The sequence below is a fragment of the Trachemys scripta genome, chromosome 1 (genome assembly GCF_013100865.1).
Source record: "Trachemys scripta elegans isolate TJP31775 chromosome 1, CAS_Tse_1.0, whole genome shotgun sequence".
NCBI classification, from domain to species: Eukaryota; Metazoa; Chordata; order Testudines; family Emydidae; genus Trachemys; species Trachemys scripta.
Window position 1 is genome coordinate 235,899,274 of NC_048298.1, and position 21,633 is coordinate 235,920,906.

The window sequence follows — 21,633 nt, forward strand, 5'->3', positions numbered from 1 at the left end:
CATAAATCGTAATATTTATGTCTCGTTCATATAGAAATAGCCCAGATTCTGGGCTTAAATTTAATATATATGAATCAGCTTCTGATTGTGACATGCAAGGAATTAGCAAATACCAAAAATGTTTGTAATATTTCATTATCTTTGTTTTATATCACAGGATTTCCTGGAGAAGTCGTCTGTAAAAAATGACCAACAATCTTCAGTAGCAGAACTACAAGAAAAAATTGGTGCTTTTCTTACTTCTTTACATTTAATTAGTTGTGACTTTTAATCCATTATTTAACATACTTCATCTTTCATTTTTTAACCCTAGTTTATGAGAAATACTTAAAATAAGCAAATGACTTCCTGATGTCCAATAAGGTTTCAAAATATGCCTGTGGTCTGTTACCCTAACAGTTAATACTTTTATTTTAAGGTAGACATCTGTGTATCACTGGCTCTGTACAATTGACCCCAATTAATAATAACTGTGTCAGATGGAGGGGAAGAACTAATAAACTTAAATATTTTAAATGGGTAACGGTTAAGATGCCACTGAACAATATAGCTACTTTGAGAGAGAAAGCTAAGCCCTCTGAGCATTCCGGTTGGCTTTCAAAAGAAAATTAGCACTAGGTGGAAGCAAAACCATTGAGTTTCACCAAGAGGATCGGTAATGTAATAAAACAATAGGCTCCTCATGGACTATTTTAGAGTCTAACCTGTTTTCTCAGAAATGTACTTGTCAGCTGTTCTTTATAGTTCAGTGTCTTTTTCATTTAAAAAACAAACAAGATGACAGTGCAGATTAGTGGCTAGCTTAATTATATTAGAAAGCTAGTCACTTTCACATATGAGGATAGCCCAAAGCATTAAAAACTAGTAAATGTTAGTGGATGGCTTTGTGACTTAGAAGATGTTGTTCTGCATCATAGCCCTGAGTTTGATTGCTCTCCCAGTTTTGCTCCCTATAAAACCCATGCAGTCAAATAAGGAATAGTGGTAATGACTTGTTACAGAGATAGTCTTGCCCACTTACGTGTATAGAAAAATAATAGCAAGGTGTTTTGGGGATATATATATATATTTTTTTTTTTATTTAAGGGAAAATAGTTGTGTGGCTGGGACAACTCTTCAGAGCTGCCTCATGAGAAGAGGGAGGAAATAAAATCTCCCGCCTCTCAGACAAACACCTCACCCGTGCATTCCTACAACATGTAATGACCAATGCAGTTACTTTAAAATGTTATGTTAGGGAGGAAGTAACGGCAAACTGAAACAACTGTATTTGTCACAGGAGTAGCTGGAGACATGTTTTTTGAGTTTTAAAATCCTAACAAACCAAAGTTTGCTAATGAAAGTCTCTGGAACAGTGGAAGTGTTCACTATTATAGCTATTTTTGTTGCTGGGAATCTTAGCCTTCAAACCAGGCCTCCAAGAGCTTAAGTGAATGAAGTGTTTTAAATGTCTTCCTGTTTTTCAGTAGTAATGGATGAATATACTTTTTTGTTTTGCTAATGTTTTCAAAATCACGTAGATACTAGTTTTGTATTTTACTTATTCCGTTGCGTAGATGAATTCGTTTCTGTTTTTTGTGTTAGTATGTCTGGAAAAGCAATCTGCAGAGAGAGAAGAGAAGTTAAATAAAGTTAAAGCCATTGCTGTGAAAGCAAGGAAAGAACTAGATTCCAGTAGAAAAGAGGTAACTTATTTAGACGGCATATTGAAGAGCTTTCTGGCATTGTAAGGTTCTGTTGTAAACTGTTACGTATTGCTTTGAAATAAGGTGCAGTCTTTGAGAGAAGAATTAGAGTTGGTACGATCAGAGAAAGATCAGTTGTCTACTTCTATGAGGGACATCATCCAAGGAGCAGAAAGCTATAAGGTAAGAGGTACTAACTATATCTTCAAAAATGTTTTATTTATCAGAAAATATTATTTAGAGATGGCATTTCCTAGCCTGATTCCAGTTTGATGTGTCCATGACTCTCTACTGCATAATTACAGTCAGCCTACCTAATTTCCCTCTGTAGCTACAGGGGTCTTTGCTTCCTGTCCTAAACTATTGTACAGTGTTGCTGTGTGTTGTTCAACAATTGCCATATCTCACCTCAGAGGTTTCAGTGGTGGATGAAGTGATCCCTGCATTTATACTTGGCATTTAGTAGCATATATTACACTTATTTTATTAAATTTGTTATTCACATGAAGTGTGTGTGTGGTGGGGCACTAGAACAATGACAATTATGTTTATAATTAAAATTGCAAGAGTTTCCATAATAATCCCTGTTTTTATGGACTCAACTTTCAGAAACATTCATCCTTGTATATGGAAATATTCCATGCTCAGTACCTGCCCTTAAAGTTTGCTTAACTTTTCTGTGTTATAAGCAATTCACCTTTGCATGTATATTTGGTTTAAAAATACATAAATAAATCTAACCATACTTTTAAATATGGGCCTACGCCTCAGTGGAGTTGTGAGGTTGTAAGGTAGCATGTTCAGAAGTAGATTTTTGTTAATATGCTTACTGCCATTGATCCATTCTATCTGGCTGGAGTGACCAGATGGTCACACAAGGACACCAGTGATATTGAGAATGCTTTCGTGAAGAAGAAAACTGTCTCCTTAAAACATGCACAACAAAGTGCTCCCAAAAATTACCTTTACTATCAGAGACCAGAGAAAACCATGGATGCAATATTTAAGTTTTTCAGCAAACTTCTGACATTCTTCAGTTCTTTCAGTTTTAAATAAATTCTTTTTCTGGTCGAAAGACCGCAACTATCAGAATATAAATCAATAGAAAATGCTGCGGCCTTGTGAAACCAGAGTTGTGTAAAAACTGTATCCCACCAATCAATACCAGCAGCAAACTTGGGGATTCCCTTCTCCTCACCCCATTACTTCCATTGAAGTGTGAATTTCAAAGTTTAATTAGGACCATTTGAATGCTAATGTTAAGTTTGGACAAAGAAAAATATAATGGGAAATAACCCTTGTTAATGCAGTTAAATTGCCAAATCAAGAAACATAAATAAGGTTCCAACAGCCCCCATTTCAAAAAAAATCAGTCATTTCTTTACTAATACACCCTTTTTTTAAACATCTGTGGTGACTTAGAGCTCTTCAGTGAATGACTTAAATCTAGAGAGGAAAATTTGACAGAGCTGTTTTCAGTAGAACCTAGAATGGAACTGCAACTTTAATTCACCTATGGTACTTCTGATGTCACAATAAGAAACATCAAGTACTGAACAATAATAAGAATGTGCAAACACCCATTTATTTCCTATAAGCACACCACAGCTTCCATGTATTTAACAAAAATTAAAGTGCTTTGTGCATGTTTCAAGAATCTTTTGCTGGAATATGACAAGCAAGCAGAACAGCTGGATTTGGAAAAGGACCGAGCAACTAATCTTGAACATCAGATGGATGGCCTTACAAGACAGCTACAGACTTCAACTCAGCAGGTAGCTTATTTTGTGACTGAGCAAACAATTTTTATGACAAATATGAAGTAATTGATCTTAAGTCCCATTTCAGTTTGATAAACACATACTTACGTAAATTATCCCTGTAAATATTTTCATAATTCCTTCTGTATTTTTGAATAGATACAATCAAAATAAACTAATATTTGTGTTCTGACAAGGTAGGAATCCCAGTGTTTGGAATATTTGGATCTTGAAAAAAAAATGAAAATAGGGACATTATAAAAATATCTAAATTTCTCTCTGAACTGCAAGAACATAGGGGCCTGTTTGGAGTTATAGAATCAGGGCCCAAATCCGAAATTAAGCCGATTTGTCAACACCTGTAGTACATGAGCTTGAGCTGGCTCTCAGAAAAGAGCAGCTGCACAACACTGACAGTGGTCATGCAGATTTTAAGTCCTTTATATCTAATGGGTAGTACAGAGCTTTATCTACCCTTTATTGATACTATCCCTTCTGTCTACTTGACACAAAATACAGCAGCCATTAGTAAGGACTGAGAAGGCAAAATGTGTCCAGTCAACACCCAAAACATCTGAAAAATGAGTGGGTTCTAAGATGGCCTAAATCCAATTATTGATTAGCTGAAATACTCTCATGAGACTTTAAAATCTCCTTTTTTGCCCCCCAATCTCACTCTTGAATACATTCTACTGGTTATTCAGCAGGTGAATTTTTTCAAATTGATAATATGAAATATTTCTTGAACAAAATATGGCCAATAATTTTACTGTTTAATTTTTTTTCCCGTGTATTCATCCTTAATTCTGGATTCACATAACAAGGGGAAGGACAGTGAGATCATATGGTGAAAATGCTGATGGTTCAAAACCAGATAGGGACAGATTTCTTACCTGTGCCTTAGCTTTATCTTATTTAAAACAGATAAATTGGCAACATTTGGTGGTATTGAAGTAACTTCTTTGGTGTAGGGGTTGGTGTCATTAACATCTGCTCAGAACTATGGCAGCTGTATTTGAGCAGAGGTTGGCATGCTGTTCCTGAAGAGCTAGTGAATAGTTTTCCAAGCTTACCCACTGTTCTCCCTCAACCCCTTAAAAAAACTGCAACAGGGTTGTAATATAGTTTCAAAATTGTGTTGTGGGAGTGTCCAAATTGTGCCACCCATTTTTAAACCAGACTATTTGCTATTCTGGTTTTAAACTGTTGGTATGGACAGGGTTTTGTCCTGTCATGTTCAAGCATCTGCAGGAATAGTTTACAAAGGGTGTTGGGTGGAAATCGTTGTGTATTTTCTAAACAACAACAACAAAAAACCACAGTCAGCATCTCTGCCTGTAAGAATTTCAAGAATATTAACTGCCACTTTCATCTTGTTACTAATATTCTAGCAAGAGCAACTAAACTCTGCCAATGAAGACCTTATGGCTCGTCTTGAAACTCTACAGTCTAATGTTAAACTGCTAGAAGCCCAGATATTAGAAACGCAAAGAGCCAAAGCAAAAGTCGACAAAGAACTGGAAGCTGAAAAATTTCTAAAAGAGCAAAAGATAAAGGTAAAAGCAATGTTGTGGGTCCATAAAAAAAATAAAGCACAGGCTCTTCCCTGAATTAATTGAAGGGAAGACTTCCTGAAAGTGTAGTAAATGGTCAGAGTGGAATCTTTAAAATATTTTAACTAGTTTGGTTCTGTTGCCTTTATAGATCAGATAAAGCATTGTATTCTGTTGCCTGGCTGACCCTTTCAGTCTTGCCCCCATTGACAGTTTTGTCATAGTCCGTAGTGAGAATAGAATGGGGCCTTAGTTTAACATACAGTCATAAAATTGCTATTAATTTTATAATCCATCTGGGATTTAATTTGGAGGGTAGGAAGCTTTTTTTCAAAAACCTGTCATTCTTACCTACATAAATTTTGTGACCTACACATTATGAACAAACATTCATGAACTCAAATTATGTAACTGAAAAGCATTTCAACTAATTTTCAGGACCACAGCAGTGCTGTAAGAGAACTTGAAGACCTTCAGCTTCAGCTTCAGAAGGAAAAGAAACATCTTCAGAAAACTATGCAGGAACTAGAGCTGGCCCGGCGGGTAGGGTAATTGTTTCTGTTACAGTAGTGCTTGGAGGACCCAAATAAGGTTCTAGCCCCCACTGTGTTATGTGCTGTACATAACACATGATAGAACATCCCTGCCCCCAGAATTTAAAATCCAAGTATGACAAAGGGTGGGAGACAGGAAGTCTTATCCCATTTTATAGATGGGGAACTGAGGCATAGAGAAACTGTTACTAGCCCAGATCACACAAAAGACTGAATGGAAGTGGAAATTGAATCCAGATCTCCTAAGTCCCACTCCAGTGTCTTAATTACAAGACTATCTTTGCTTTTCCAGAGCCAAATTCCTTTAGAATGCTTATCAGAACATGCTAACCAACATTTTAATATTGTAACTTGTTTCTTTGTTTTGATTCTGATACAAGCAAATGAGATTTAGAATGCTGATGAGTATGTGGCTATAGACTTTAACAAAAATCGGAATGGTGAGGAACAGTTTTGCAGTACAGAGTAATCAAAACAAAAATCCTTCAGATCAGCCCAAGCAATTTTAAACTGGGACTACAAAATATGTAATCTACAGGATGCCCAGAAGAGCACACTAATGGATATGGAAATGGCTGATTATGAGCGTTTAGTGAAAGAACTTAATCAGAAGATTACAGATAAAAACTGCAAAATTGAAGATCTTGAGCAAGAGATCAGAATTCAAAAACAAAAACAAGAAACACTACAAGAAGAAATAAGTGAGTAAAATATTAATTTTTAAAATTTCTCATTGTCTGCAATGGGACTTCTTATATCCAATGTGGTGGGGAGGCAAACAGCTTGGGAACATCATGTATGTATATCTTAACATTCTCAGCTCAGGAGACAAGAAGGGCTGCCAAGAAAGAAGTTGAAAGAAGACTTGTAAAAATCCCTTTCTTATATGTTAAATGAATTATTGTAGTTCATCTGTCACTTGTTTACTAAGCAGTAAACTAATAGTCAGATATGTGAGAAATGCAATTTGTCCAGTAAGATGTCTGTTAATCCGAGAGCTAGTGAGCTAATGACACTTCAGAATCTTTTTACAGAGCTGAGTGACTGAAAACCCCTAATAGAGTTATAACACTCTACTTAAAAACATTATCAAATAATGGTGTGTTAAATATTGCATTTTTTTGCCATCCTTTTAAGCATAACCCCAATTTGCTTGAGGATACTTTTTGTTAGAAAACCAGTATGATACCAGGAAATTTGAAGTTGAACTCCTGGTGAATTGCTAGTTTGCAACATTCGTTTTCAGTTACATTTACAACACTTTTATGAAAGCACCCTATACGATTTTTTTCCTTTGCTCATCAAAAATTATCTCTGCATTAGAATCCCTTCAATCTTCTGTGCTACAGTATGAGGAAAGGAACTCCCAAATAAAACAACTGCTAGTGAAAACCAAAAAAGAACTGGCAGATTCAAGGCAAGCTGTAAGTGCTTATTTTACTGCACATGCTTTTTTATACCAAATGCTTATAATTTAATTTCAGGTTTGGATTTTGAAATAAAAAAAAATTATTTAATGTTTTAAATTAACCAAGTTATCTTTATCCTGCAGGAAAATGACCATCTAATACTTCAAGCATCATTAAAAGGAGAGCTAGAGGCAAGTCAGCAGCAAGTGGAAGTCTATAAGGCAAGAAACTTCATTCTTTGTTGTTAGCACAAACTTTCTGACATACGAAACTAGAGAGAATGCTATGGGGTAATATACGCTGAGTGCTACAGAATGTAAGCAGGTTGTTACAAAAGCTGTATCACTGATTTTGTTTTTAATCAGTTCTCTCAATTGTCCTCAAGTGTTTCATTTAATATAGTACCCTAAGTCTTTCAATTTCTTGTAATTATTTTGTGCTTGTGCTAAGGCACAGGAATGATCCGCGGTGATTCTGATACCAAGAGGAAAATCTGATGATGATTCTCCTGAGCTACATCATAGCCTTTCACTTCCTTCAGAGTGTGGACACTGCCAGGAGTGGGTCCAGCAGTGCAGTTTCTCTCTCTGATGCCCAGGCCCATCCAACTCCTCTCTTTCCTCCCTGACTTGTGTGTAACCAAAGGTGTAGAAATAATAATTTCCTAGGGTTTTTTTTTTTTTTTAAATAAAAATTACATTTAGTGACACTTAAGGTTGCTCCAGGACATTTTCCATCCAGTCAGAACCTTAAAAGCATGTACGTAAGAAGTCTTCTACCATCCTTGCCACCTTCATATTGTTTACAACATTATCAGTGACCCGCTCTTAAGATTTTCACTTTCATCTCCAACGGATGTTGAAAAGCAATATGTACCCCCAACTTCATCACTTATGCAGTCACACACAACCTCATATACCTACACATGCTCCAGCATTTTAAATTTACAAAGTACTTCACAGACCCTAGTTAGTCCTTACAATAGCCCTGCAAGGTAGGTAGTTGTGTGTATTATTATCCCCGTTTCACAGCAGGGAGACTGAGGCAGGGAGATGAAGTGACTTAGCCAAAGCTACACAGCAAATCCGTGACAGAGGCAGGATTAGAACTCAGGATCACCTGTCTTCTAGCCCTGTGCTTAAACCTCATATGCTCTTATATTTACAGATCAGTTCATCTGTCATACTGTCAGATGTGCTGATCTGTTACTTTCATATGAGGCATATCTGACTCGCAGTCCATTCGTTTGAGAATTTAATCTGCTTTAACATTGCTGAAATCATTGTTTAGGGTTTGTGTGATGGCATGAGTGGTGAAATTGGAGTAAATAGTACAATTTCTATATATACTTTTTCCATAAATGTAAAAACTATATCTGACTGTCCTTTTGCATCTTTTTTATGATGTTTCAAGTTTAAAGCCCTGTAAAGTGTAAGTGCTGCTGCTGTTATGTTTCAGAATTGATGCACGTCAGTTCAGATATTCAGTTGGCTTGCTGCTTTCTCCCTTTTATTTTTAATCTCTCAATAGAGAATTAGGGAATCCAAGTCCTATGACAAGGATATATTTTTTTAATCTACCTTTGGCCATAATTAATTAAACTTTGCTTTTTAAAAAAAGTGTTTTATTTAAAACACATTGCCAGCAAAAATCCTTAATATAAGGTTAATTTTCATCAGTGTGAATTTTGATAGCTAGTAACAGGCATCTGCCTTGCTGCCAAATGACACATTTGTTGATTTACAGAAAATAGGGATTGTGCTTTAAAATAAAGGAAAAAAAAGCGATTGAGGAAAAAATGAAATAATTCCCTAGAAAAATTTGTCTGCACACTTCTTCCCATTATTTTAAGTAAGATTCAAATGATAAATGATGCGTGTGGTACTGCTCAGATACATTCCAACATATGCCTTCTTCACATTAATATTATTTAAAACCAGATCTTAATTTTATTGTATCTAGTCATTTCTAGGTTTCCCATCACCAGAATATCTAGATGCTTTGTTTCATTCTCTGTTCACCTAATGAAAAGGAGAGTCAATTCTAAAGACTACATGCTAGTTTTGTTGAAGTGTGTGCTCATTTTCAGATTCAGCTGGCTGAACTAACGTCAGAAAAACACAAGATTCAAGAACATCTGCGGACCTCTTTGGAGCAACACCAGCGCACTCTGAATGCTTACCAGCAGAAAATTGCAACCCTACAAGAAGAGTGCAACACAGCAAAGGTACTTTTTCATAAAATAAGTAATAGCTCTTCAGACTGTTAAAAGACAAAGTTACTGAACTTGCACTTTTGCTTCTCTAAAGCTGTCGTCTTGCAGGATTCTTACTCCTGGATCTTAGCTCCTTGGCAGATGACTGGAAGGAATTCTCGTAACTTGTAATGGTTTTTGACCTTTTCAGCAATAGCAGCATAGAGCACAAGTTAGGCCTTTTACTACTTGTTTTGCACCGTCCTCCATGGAATATAAATGCTGCCATCCAAACACTATAGTCAGTTTCTTTGACTGCACCAGAGCTGAGGCTCTGTTGTGATAATTGGGCTGACAAATGTACTGTAATAGTGAGCTCAATTGTAAAAAGTATGTAAAAGTTTGTAAGATGATACAATAACAAATGTTGGTGGAAAGTAAAGAGACCAGCTGGGTGAGGTAATATCTGTTATGGGACCAACGTTTGTTGGTGGAAGAGGCAAGCTTTTGAGCTACACAGAGCTCTTTAAGATGGGAAGTACATCAAGTTGCTTTCAATAACGAATGTTATAAACAGCTGCAAGAGACCTGGACAGAGAGAGACTCAACTAGTGCAAACAAAAAAAGGCCACATTGATATAATTCAAGGACTAAATTGAAATCATGCTAGGTAAAAATAAAAAATGTAGAACCAGAAATTTAATGAACCAAAATTGTTTTCAAATATTAGGCCTAATTGATGGGCAAAATAATGAGGGGATGGGGTATTCCATCCATTGTTCCTTTTGTGGGTCCTTTAAAGAAAAAAACTTAAGGGGAAAATAGGAGAAGACAGACAGAGGCTACTGAAGCAAGCTTCACTATCATAGCTGCCCGCGCCACCATCTCCTGGCAGCCTTCCATCATACAAATCCCGAGTAATGTCCTGACCAGGCCAGGCCAAAGAAGAGGGATCCAGATGAGATCGCCACTCCTACTAGCCATCTGAATCCCAAATACCACTAGAGATAAAATAGGATCAGACTTTAACAGCAGCAACAAAAGCTCCAGCCCATCTCAGCTAACATCTCTTTTTCCCAAGAGGACAGTTATTACCATCTGAGAAATGGTCAAACTAGGGGATTTTTCATTTAAACTTCTCTCCAGCTAAAGGAAAAAGGAACAAAAAATGCTGTTAAAATACATTTCAAATGCTTTAACTATGTTTCCTTTTCTGTAACTTTAATAAATTGTTAAAAAGATTTTTCATGTGTTTACCATAGTCCTAAGTCAACTGAGGTCTATGTATACCAAACCTCGTTTAACTCTGTTTAATGATAGGTAGTGACTGGGTTATGTTAACACCTTTGGCCCATTTATTCCATTTAAATTAATATACAACAGCTCCCAGAAAAAGAAGCCGCCTCAAGATGATCAACATATGTGTGCCTTGGAGGAAAAAAGAAAATAACCTCACAAACCAGAAACTCCAAACTCTGTGAGGGAGGTGGGTAAGGGAGTGTCCTAAAGACAACATTGTCTGAAAAGCAGAGTTCAAAAATAAGTAATTTTCTCTTTGGAAGATATTATTTTTGCAGGATTCTCACATCCCAAATGAACATGAGTAGAGGCGCAATGACCAGCAATAGCAAAGCTAGTGCCAACTGTGTGAAGAGGTAGAGGTTTTTGTTAATATTTAGCATAAACAGTAAGAGGTGTAACAACATTCAAGTCTGTGGGAAGAGATCGCAATTTGAGAGAATTCCATGCTGAAAATAAAGGACATCGTAACATAAAATTCTTCTTACGGGAGGCAAACGTCTGGAATCCCCCATCTTGGAAAAGTTCTGGAGCACAGAGCGTCTTGTGGAAACTGAATACAAGGAGTAATACTTTGTAAATGTCTGGAGAGAGGACCAAATAGCGGCTGTGCAATTCTCTGTGGTGGATACATCCATCTAATCAAATAGGCCTTGACATGGCTTCCAGATAATAGCAATGTGAAATGCCTTTGGGACATAGTTCTCTTTGTGACAGCATTGCTCAGCAAATTTGGTTTCTTAATCAAATAAAATTGGGTGGAGTTAGTCTGCTCCAAATAGACTCCCAAGGATTTCTGACACTGATGGTGGAACACTAACATAACTTCGGATGGGAATCTCAAGTGAATCCACGTTACCACCTTATCCTTGTAAAAATGAATCTGGTATAAGGTGCATCCATTCACTAGCACCAGGAAAATTACTGTCAGGCTAGGTCTACACTACCCGCCTGATTCGGCGGGTAGAGATCGATCTTCTGGGATCGATTTATCGCGTCTCATCTGGACGTGATAAATCGATCCCAGAAGCGCTCCCCCGTCGACTGCGGAACTCCTGCTTGCTGAGAGGAGGAAGCGCTGTCGCCGGGGGAGCTTGCCTGCGCCGCGTGGACCCGCAGTAAGTAAACTTAGTTCGATCTAGGAAACGTCAACTTCAGCTACGCTATTCTCGTAGCTAGCTGAAGTTGCGTTTCCTACATCGATCCCCCGCCCCAGTGTGGACCAAGCCTCAGTGTAAGAAACATTAGTTCATAGGAATTAGTGTTTTAAAGGCGCTTTCATCAGGACCACATTTGCATTTCTCTGCAGAGCTGGTGTTTTTTTTAATTGGAGGTTTCAGAAGTGTTGAGCCTAGCATGAAATGACAAAGGGTTGCAGAGACACACTTCTACCTGAGACTGGTTCATGATAAGCCAAAAAAGATATTTCTGGAAGGAGTTAGTCTATACAATAGACTGAGACAGGCGAGGAAAGTAGTCAAGCAGTTTTTGTAGCACAAGTAAAGGAGTCCATGTGGGCCTTATTGTACTACACTTACAAACCTTTCCCACGGGAAGCCCTAGGTCCTATTTAGTAGATGGCTTCTGAATCAGCTGCTTGAACACACCATACCTACAAACCTCTAATCTGTCAGAAGCCAAGCTGTAAGGGGGAGAGTTTCTTGGAGTCAGACCTATAGGAGTGTGTGTGTCTCGTTTGCCTCAAGGAAAGTTTGGGGGCACTCAACTCACCAAATTTCTTAGCTATCCAGGGCAACCTTTGTAGACTCATTGGGCATTTCCACACATCATGGCTGCTTCCTTCATGGGCAATGCAAAGCATCCATCCTGGATGTAGTTCTGCCACACTGACATGGTATGAAGCTGTTGTGTGGCCAGCCCTCTTTCTTGGATACTACATCTGCAAAAGAAAAAGAGTACTGACACCTCAGAAGAGCACGTGACCAATGAAAAGGTGAGCATCAAGATAGTTGCCAAGTCACAACTAAGAAATTAGGTGCAAAAACAGCAGAGCAAGTGAAGATGCATCAAATACAACAAAGGCTGCTTATCAAATATTTTGGGGGTGGATTACTTTAACTCAAGTGCCTGAATGAAAGGAAAAGTGAAGGACTTGTTCTAAAAAAAAATTATATTGACGAACATCACTGGAGCCAGAAGAGCTGTAGCAATGGCTGTTGAAGTACAGTCTCCCCATGGAAGCCCCTTCACCAACCACAGTTAAGAAACGACTGGAACATTCAGAGAGACGTATTTATATTTAGCAGGGGGTAGTGTATTACATCCAGTAGAGGGCATGACATGTGTTGTCCTCAATGTTTTAAAAAAAAAAAAAAAAAAAAAAAATCACAAGCTATGGGAATTCCACCAGCCACTTGCTGAGATTCAGGAGAGAAAATCATGCACAGATGGTATTTTCAGAGAAGGGGAGCACAAAACATTGAATACTGGATGAGCAGTGCTTGTCAAGTCAGTGTGATTAATACACACTCTTCTGGCTGTAAGAGTCGTGGTCAAAGATGAAGCTACCTGACTCTCTTTTTTTAATGGCAGGAAATTTACATTAACATAACTTTAATTTACATGTTAAGTGATTTTTAGTATAAGCATAGTAAAAAAACAGAAAATAAACAGTATATACTTTTTTAAAAACAAAGTATAGAATTTTTCCATCTTGTTTTCTTGAACAAAAATACCAGAATGACTCACAAATCCAGTCTTAGTACAAATAGATGTCTGATTATGACTGTAACAGTGACTGACTATGACACAGCCTGTGTGTTGACAGAGGAAATGATTGTCTGTGTTGTTTCTATCGCCATCTTGTTTTGGAGTTGCTATTTATAATATTTTGTTGGTGGTAGTTTTTATTTTTAAGGACTTTGTAATGTTTTATAGTACTATTTGTATGTTACAATGTATTATATACAATTGTGTGTTTGTAAACTGTCTGAAAGACAGATGTGATTAACACTAATGTTCTCCCTATACCAAAAAAAGTTTACCTACCAATCATGGAATATTGCATTTTAAATGAACTGGCTCTCTTATGTGATATATTAACCATTTTAATCATCCCTTCAACACAACAAAAAAGGAAATGCAACTGTTCATATTTCTTGATCTTTAAACAATGTAATATGCACGTGGATCACAAAGTAAAACTGAAACTATTTGGTTTTATATAAATGACATATATAATTCAGGGTTTTCTTTTTTCACATTATAGGCAGAACAAGTTGCTGTTACCTCTGAATTTGAAAGCTACAAAGTCCGTGTTCATAATGTTTTAAAACAACAAAAGAATAAATCTGCTTCTCAGACTGAAACTGAGGGAGCCAAGCAAGAAAGGTAAAAATTATGTCTATAAGTGCTCAGTAGTCAAATCCTAATGAAGCCAACAATAAGCCAGACTTTTTTTGCTATTGTATACCTATTTAAATAAAGGGGCAGGGGGATGAGAAATCCACTTCAGTAGTCTTTTTGGCTAACAAACTGCAATAATGTGTCAGAAATGTTCATCTATGTTATGATTCTTGGTTCACAACTAATTTTTGGCATTCATATTTTATAACTGAGGATTACTGAAATACCCAGACAGAACACTTGAAAGGGATGCCATCAACTTATAAATCACATTTCAGTCCAAAATTTTTTCACAGATCTGTTACTATAGCTAAAAGATTTTTAAAATCCCTATTTTTCACTAAGATTATGTTCTGCATTTGATATTACTTTGAAAAATAAAAAATTTTCACTATTTCCCCGAGGGCTACTAGGTACTACAGTAATACAAATAAATAATATATAGTCAGCCAATTTCTCCTGTTTCTGTGGGGTCTTCCACATGAAAAAAAAAATACTGGTGGGTGAGGGAATAGTGTTGTGACTATCAAACCCAAAAAACTGGCAGGAAAACTCAAGCACAGATTTAAAACCTGAATCTAATTTTAACTCATTATTAGAAATGGGGGAAGGGACAGCTCAGTGGTTGGAGCATTGGCCTGCAAAACCCAGGGTTGGGAGTTAAATCCTTGAGGGGGCCACTTAGAGGTCTGGGGCAAAAATCGGTACTTGATCCTGCTAGTGAAGGCAGGGGGCTGGACTCGATGACCTTTCAGGGTCCCTTCCAGCTCTATGAGATAGGTATATCTCCATATATAAATCACTTGATTTCCAAGTTGACCATACCCCTTTTTCAGTAACTAGTGCTGGGACTGCTAGTTTGAACATAATGGCTGTTGGCAAAACACTTTGAGTTTGATACATTTACATTTTGTTTTTATATAGCTATATAACACAGATATCTTAGAGTAAGGCTTTATTTTCTGGATTTAAAAGAAAACAGGTAACCTTTATTCCTGAATGAATGTATGTTTACACTCCCTTTCTCCACCTTCTCCCTCACCAAAACTTGAAACACTTTTTTTTCCTGCATGGATTATCTGTTTTCTCTTGTCCCCGCTTGGATGGGGATGGACTCTTGAGGTTCAGAATAAAGCTGAAATGAACGTCTGCCTTTTGGTCAACAGTTTCCATGTAAGCCTGATTTGTGGCATGAAAATGTACTGCTGAAAATAGTTTTCAGCTACAACCTTCCTTACAAAAAAGCTGCTGTTCACACCAGCTCAACTGAACCATTGTTAGCCTCAGCGAAGGGCGAGTGTAGGCAATGCTCCAGGGGCTAGTCCAGTTCTTACCAGCACGTCAGTTAGACTTGCTTTCAGCAAGGTTAACTGACATGGCGGTTTAAAAAAAAAAAAAAAAAAACCTAAACCGTTCCAGTCCCAGAAAACTTGCATACACAACAGTTTTACCCATTGTTACCCTTTCTTTTGTAAACTTTTCCTGGCATAAACATGGTGAAAAGGTGAACTGAACTAGTACTGAAAACTTTTAAATGCAAGTATAGGCCAGACAAATTCAATGCAGTTTCAGAAAGTCTTAGACTTAATTCCACGTGGGATCTACGCTAGCAGTTACCTGTTTCAGGGTGACCATTCCTGATGGTCATAGTCAAAAAGTGGTCAGTGTCCTAAAATGACAGTTATTGTGCATAAGCCATGGTTAGGGGTACAATTTTGTCATGGAAGTCACAGAATCCATGACTTCCAGAGAACTCTGTGACTTGAGACCCCAGTGCCTGGGAGCTGTAGGGGCCCCTAACGCCCCTGGTGGCTGGGAACTGCGGGGGCCTGAGCTCCCAGCCGGGATGGAGGCAGGGGTGCCCGGAGCACCGAGGCAGTGAGGAGACCCCAAACTCCCCACCACTGCGGGCAGCAGGGCTCCCAGGAAGTCCCAGCCACCAGGAGCAGCAGGGGTGCCCCGCAGCTCCAAAGTTCCATGGGCACCCTGGGGCTTGGAGCTGCCGCGGGCGCCCCGGAGTTCGGAGCCACCACAGGTGGTGGGGGGACCTTGCACCTCTGAGCCAGGCCCCTTGGTTGATGTGGGGAGCTGCAGGCATTTTGTCATGCATATTTTTAGTAAAAGTCACAGATAGGTCACAGGCTTCTGTGATTTTTTTTTTTTTTTTTTTTCTTTCTTTATTGCCCATGACCTGTCCGTGACTTTTACTAAAAATATGCATGACAGAATCTTAGTCTTAGCCTTGGTTAACTGATCTTTGGCACAGGTCTGGAAATACTGCTGCAGATCCAGCAGAGGGAGTCCTATGATTCGTTGGGGGGGGGATCCCTGATAGAAACTATTAAATAGCATCTGAGCTGCTGCCTATTGGAAAAAAAAAAATACTGAGAATTCGGAGGAATTCTTCATCAGATTCTAGCTAGTCAGAGCATGAGTTTCTTTGAAACGAGATCGTTGCAAGGGAGTCTCATTTACTTATCGTCCCCTTTTGTCAGCAGAGGAATTCAGATGGGAAGCAGTGTTCTGTTACTACTGGACATAGGCTGTTGGGGAAGGGTTAATTTCAGAAATTGGTAAGTCGGACAGTTTGATCAACAGTTGAATAATACAGGATAAAATTTCAAAGGAAGGATTACTCCCCAAATTAAAGGGTTATTTTTACAACTCTTAACCATACAAATAGTTCATTTTAGAAGTCAATAGAATTATTCACATCAGCAAGGACTAAGAGCTTGAATAAGCTTGCAGGTTCTTAAAGTTGTATTTTTCTCAAAATTGGGACAGGTGAGTTGGCCTTTTTCCTCTAGTTTCTCTTGCCTGAATCAATTTATCTGAATATAGCACACTGACTGGTTTTTCTGGTGTTAATTTTTGTGGGTTGCCACCTTCCCCTCTCCCCCCAACCCAATTTTTCACAACCGTCTCCTATTTCTTTCCTGTACCTTGTGTTCACCCCTGCCAGGCTGGCACAAAACAAACAAATACAAAAAACGCCCAAGAGACATTTCTTACCTAAACCTGCACCCCACCCATTATCTATTTTCCTTCCCACCCACAGCTTCTCTAGCTTTGTCCCCCATAACTTGTCTAATGCTGAAAGGATTATTAACAACACTCTTTCACTCCTCTTCCCCCACCCCCCTTTAATCAGGCAATGCTTCAAGCTGTTCCAGGAACAATGGGACACAAGCAAGCCATGTGTTCCTGGGACAATCCCGAAATCAGCTATTTTGTTGTCATTTCAGCTAGGGTTAGATTCTAGAAAGATTTCTGTCATAACACTGAATCATTCAAATCATTTAGTGTAATGAAAAGGTAATTCAGATCTAATAGAATAGATTACCCAACATATTAATGATACATTTGGCGGTTCTGAAATGGGATAACTCTCTTTAAAATATGTATTCTTTTTTTCCTTAGAGAACACATGGAAATGGTAATAGACCAACTAAAAGTAAAGTTACAAGATGCCCAGCATAACTTACAAATCAATGGAACTGAACTTCAAGCATTGCAGTCTGAACATGACACCCTGCTGGAACGGCACAATAAGATGCTGCAGGAGACGGTGACGAAAGAGGCAGAACTCCGAGAAAAGTATGGTTCTCTGATGAAATATGTTGTATTATTGTGTGTCCAGTTGGTGCCAAGCCTTTGTTTGTTTGAACTCTCTACATTCATGAAAAGGGTATAATTGTGCGCAGAAAGTTAGCGGGATTTCCATAAGGCCTGTTAATTTCTTGCTGTCAACATCTTCCTACTCAAATTTCCCTAAACCTTTTTTCTGTTTAACTGTCTACTTTCAAAGATTACATTTTTGCAGCTGATTGAGTGCTGCTTGCTACTTCTAAGTACCATGTACAGAATTCCCATTGTGTTGAAAAATTTAATCTAGTGAAGTAATCTGCTGCAAATGTCCACTTCTAACTAGGAAAAGAGTTCAAATCTCTAAATTGCAGTACAGACAGAATGGTGGGAATCCCATCATTGCCAGTTAAAGTCCAATTAGTGCCCTTGTGGAAAGGTAACATTTTTAAATATCTCCTTCCCACAATCCCCATTTCACTATTTTAGTCACAGTGAGCATCTGTGACTTTTTTAATTTTTCAGACAGTATTATGGGTGTCTTAAATGTTTCTGCTTCAGGGCACTTCAACAAACTCCATCATTCCCCTCATCTCTTCCTGCTTCCCTGTGTAGTACTGTCAAACTTCTTTCTTGTCACAGAGAGTGGGATGGAATAGTATTTGGAATTGTTGACATTTGGTATGGGTGGAGAGTAACAAAAGATACTTTCAGCTCCTGTTGGCCATAGAAACAAAGACCAGACCTGATACTTGAACCTGGGTCTTTTATTTAGCAGTGAAGCATGAGGCACAAATTTTTTCCTTAGGTTGGCATAGTTAGTAGAAAAAAATAACACAATTGGGAATCATCTATAAGGTAAACATTCACCTTTCAGAGTCTGTACTATACAGTCTGAGAACATGGTGTTGAAGTCAGAGCATGCACAGACTGTGAGTCAGCTGACGACCCAGAACGAAGCTCTTCGGCACAGTTTTAGAGATCAAGTGAGGCATTTGCAAGAAGAGCATAGGAAGACTGTAGAGACCTTGCAACAGCAGCTATCCAAGGTAGAAGCCCAATTCTTCCAACTTAAGAGTGAACCTAGCACAAGAGGTAAGTTTGTACAGTCATGCAGCCCAAAAACTCCCTCTTTGTTGATTATTCATGTTTAGCTAAGTGGCAGACTGATTCATCACTTCTCTGTAGTCGATAATCATACAAACGTCTCCAAAAACATATGGTGTACCCATTTACCAACTGTGTTTTACATATAAAATGGTAAGCACTGATATTGGTCTCAACTATTGATACAGTACTTATGTCAATTACGTCACTTTATTTCCTCTGTGACATCTGGGATTCTGTCTCCTTACTGACAGAGGGAGGAAGAGTCATTCTAGAAATTAAGAGTCATTATTGCTCTGCCTGTCCGTTTGTGTCAGGTTTTGGAGAGCCCATTAGACATCTGCTTCCAAGATAAGGAGTAAAGCTACTGATTCGGCACATATAGAAGAAGCTACAACTTCTCATCGCAACAGACAGCTGTGTAGCTTAGATCTTGGGTTAGCAAAAGAGCAATAGAATGTGATAGTGTGTAGTAAACTGTATTTGTAATACATTCTTAAATGTTGTACCAAGCAGTTATAAAACCCCTTTTTAGCCATATATAGATCAGTGGTATATGTGTCTGATAGAGATAAGTGTTGTCTTGTTTTTTATTATTTAAAAATTTACTGAGAAGCCAGGGTATTGAATGGTTCAGGGTATTGATAATAGGAAATAGAGCCTTTGAACTCATGGTCATGAGTTGAAGCCTAACCTAAGCTGGTAGTCCCCAAATGCTATTTGGCTACACAGTGACATGTATAGAGTGAATTGGTGGTCTCAGCTCATTTCCTAATGGGTCAGTCTGTATTATAAAGATTACCATCCAAATTGGCACCCTTGTTGGCAGTCTCAAAAAATAAGTTGAAGACTGATTCTGGAAGCTGAGCTAAAGTCACTTTTAGAAGGGGTCTCCCCAGTTCAGGATCTAGGCACATTATAGATGAGGGAGGGGCACGCAGGGAAAGAAGGGGCTTGTGTTTATGCTGCTTCTGCTTGTACTTTATTTCTTCTGTGGATGTGTCTCTGTCTCTTTCTCCACATCTGTCAACATGCAGCTTTCAAAAGCACTAAAATCCCTTGAGGTTTAGTTTCTAAATTGAAACAATCTACAATATTATTTTTAAAAAAATCCCTCACCACTGTTACTGAACCATATACTAATTATAGTTAAATGAACAGGTGTGCTGTGAAATGCTTACCCTTCCAAAAGAGTAAAAAAACTAACCCTTAGTCCGTATCTTTCTAAAGGTAAAACCAGCACCATCCTTTCATATTTTCAGCATATGTACTGAAAAAAGATATGATGATCCAAAATGTTTTCTGCTGGGATTTGTGTGGGTGAGAAACTGGACTGAGACAACCCATTTGGTTCATAGGTGCAATCTCTTAGGGGGTAACTGTCCAGCTTTTCACTCCTTCTTTCCCTTTCACTGTGGCTGTAGGATTAATGCAGCCTCATCTCTGGTCTTACTTCTCACTGCCCGCCACCATCCAAATTTAAGATGGTTACACCAATGACTTGTTTCACATAGGCCATTTAAAAGACGCTTTAAATCACTGGTAATCTCGGCTCTAGTTATAGTGGTGTCTTCAAAGTGAAAGGCTGTGTTTTATATTGTGAAATATGCTTTATTCATTCTTTAAGGATGACTGAACTTCTCACATGATGCTTTATTTCACTTTACTGCTTGTGTGCATCTCCTTAATGCTAAAAGATGTATTCAGCGTCTTTAGTTCTCACATTCTCCTTCATATCCGGTTGAGTGGCTTCTGGGTGATCATTCCCAGCATACAGCCGTGTTATTTATTAATGTATGCCATCCGAAAGAAATTCTTTTTCAGGTCCAGCTGTTTCAAACCTGCCAGTGAAGAACTTGCGAGAACGGAGAAACACTGACCTTCCTCTTCTTGATGTGCACACTGTAGCTAGGGAAGAGGGAGAAGGAATGGAAACAACTGACACAGAGTCTGTGTCTTCTGCCAGTACCTATATGCCATCATTGGAACAACTTCTTAATTCTCCTGAAGCAAAATTTGGCAAGTAAAACCTTTTTTAAATAGATGTTTAAGTACTTAACTAATTTGAGTTATAGAATCAATATTACTTGGTACTTTTTTGGGCACCATAGAAAGTTGTCCCTTAGAGGATTGAGATACTTATCATTCTTTCTCCCACTTTACTACCATAACTTTTCCCCCCTGGTGTTGCAGCAACCTTGGGTGGGATTTTCAAGGGAGACTTAAGCACCTGACAGCCACTTCAGATGCCTAAGTCCAAAATCTAGATCCTCAAAACCCCTGTTCAGCTGCCGCCTAACCCTGTAGGCACCTAAATTTCCACTGGTAAGGTCCCCTACATGCCTAAATTTCTGCCAAAGATCTCACTTGCAAGACCCCATACAGTAGATGTTCTCATAGGCCAGCATAGATCACATCCCCTGGACTGGGCCATGCATAAAATGGAGGAGAATGTGGTGGTGATGACCTTTTACCCAGTTGCCTCATGGTTAGAGCACTCACGTAGGATGTGGGAGGCCTAGGTTCAAGTCCCCCTTAGCCTGATGTGGAGCAGGGACTTGAATATGGGTCTCCCACATCCCAGGGGAGTGCCCTAACACACACTCTCTGCTCTCGCTCTCTCTCTCTGGTGTAATGATTATTTTTAAATATATTTTGTATAAGTGGAACAGCTTCAACAGAAGAGATTGAGAGTCTCACCCAGGAATACCCCTTAGCTCAGTGGGATGTGGGAGAGCTGGGTTCAAGTCCTTGCTTTACATCAGGCAGAGTGGGGATTCAAACCCAGTTCTCCCGCATCCTGGGGGAGTGTTTAACCACTGGGCTATGGGCTGAAAGTGTCTGTGTGCACGCGCGTGTGTACGTACGTACATGTACACACACAAAAATGAGTGACTTGGATTAGGCACCTATCCCCAGGAGATGGTTTGTGGCTGTGACATCTGAATGGAGATACGCACCTAACTCCCTTTGAGGGGCAGGACTTAGGCCACACCCCTCTCCTGAGCATTTCCTACTGGCTAGCTTAGATGGCTAGATAGGCTCTCCGCTCAACATGTTGGTTTCTGTAAATCCCCCTTTTTAGGTACCTGACTCTCCTCAGGCATTGTATAAAAAGCCT

The 21,633-nt window shown here is 38.7% G+C and overlaps 1 protein-coding gene across 1 annotated transcript in view; it reads left to right on the forward strand.

Moving 5' to 3' along the window:
• Positions 1–21,633, forward strand: part of GCC2 (GRIP and coiled-coil domain containing 2) — a 44,780-nt gene that overhangs the window by 13,839 nt on the left and 9,308 nt on the right. The window contains exons 7-20 of the mRNA XM_034758068.1: positions 158–227; positions 1,585–1,685; positions 1,770–1,868; positions 3,341–3,460; positions 4,837–5,001; positions 5,437–5,541; positions 6,091–6,253; positions 6,876–6,976; positions 7,105–7,182; positions 9,051–9,188; positions 13,684–13,805; positions 17,241–17,417; positions 18,283–18,500; positions 20,337–20,531. Of these exons, the coding sequence (XP_034613959.1) occupies positions 158–227; positions 1,585–1,685; positions 1,770–1,868; positions 3,341–3,460; positions 4,837–5,001; positions 5,437–5,541; positions 6,091–6,253; positions 6,876–6,976; positions 7,105–7,182; positions 9,051–9,188; positions 13,684–13,805; positions 17,241–17,417; positions 18,283–18,500; positions 20,337–20,531 (1,852 nt within the window). The remainder of the gene's footprint in view (positions 1–157; positions 228–1,584; positions 1,686–1,769; positions 1,869–3,340; positions 3,461–4,836; positions 5,002–5,436; positions 5,542–6,090; positions 6,254–6,875; positions 6,977–7,104; positions 7,183–9,050; positions 9,189–13,683; positions 13,806–17,240; positions 17,418–18,282; positions 18,501–20,336; positions 20,532–21,633) is intronic.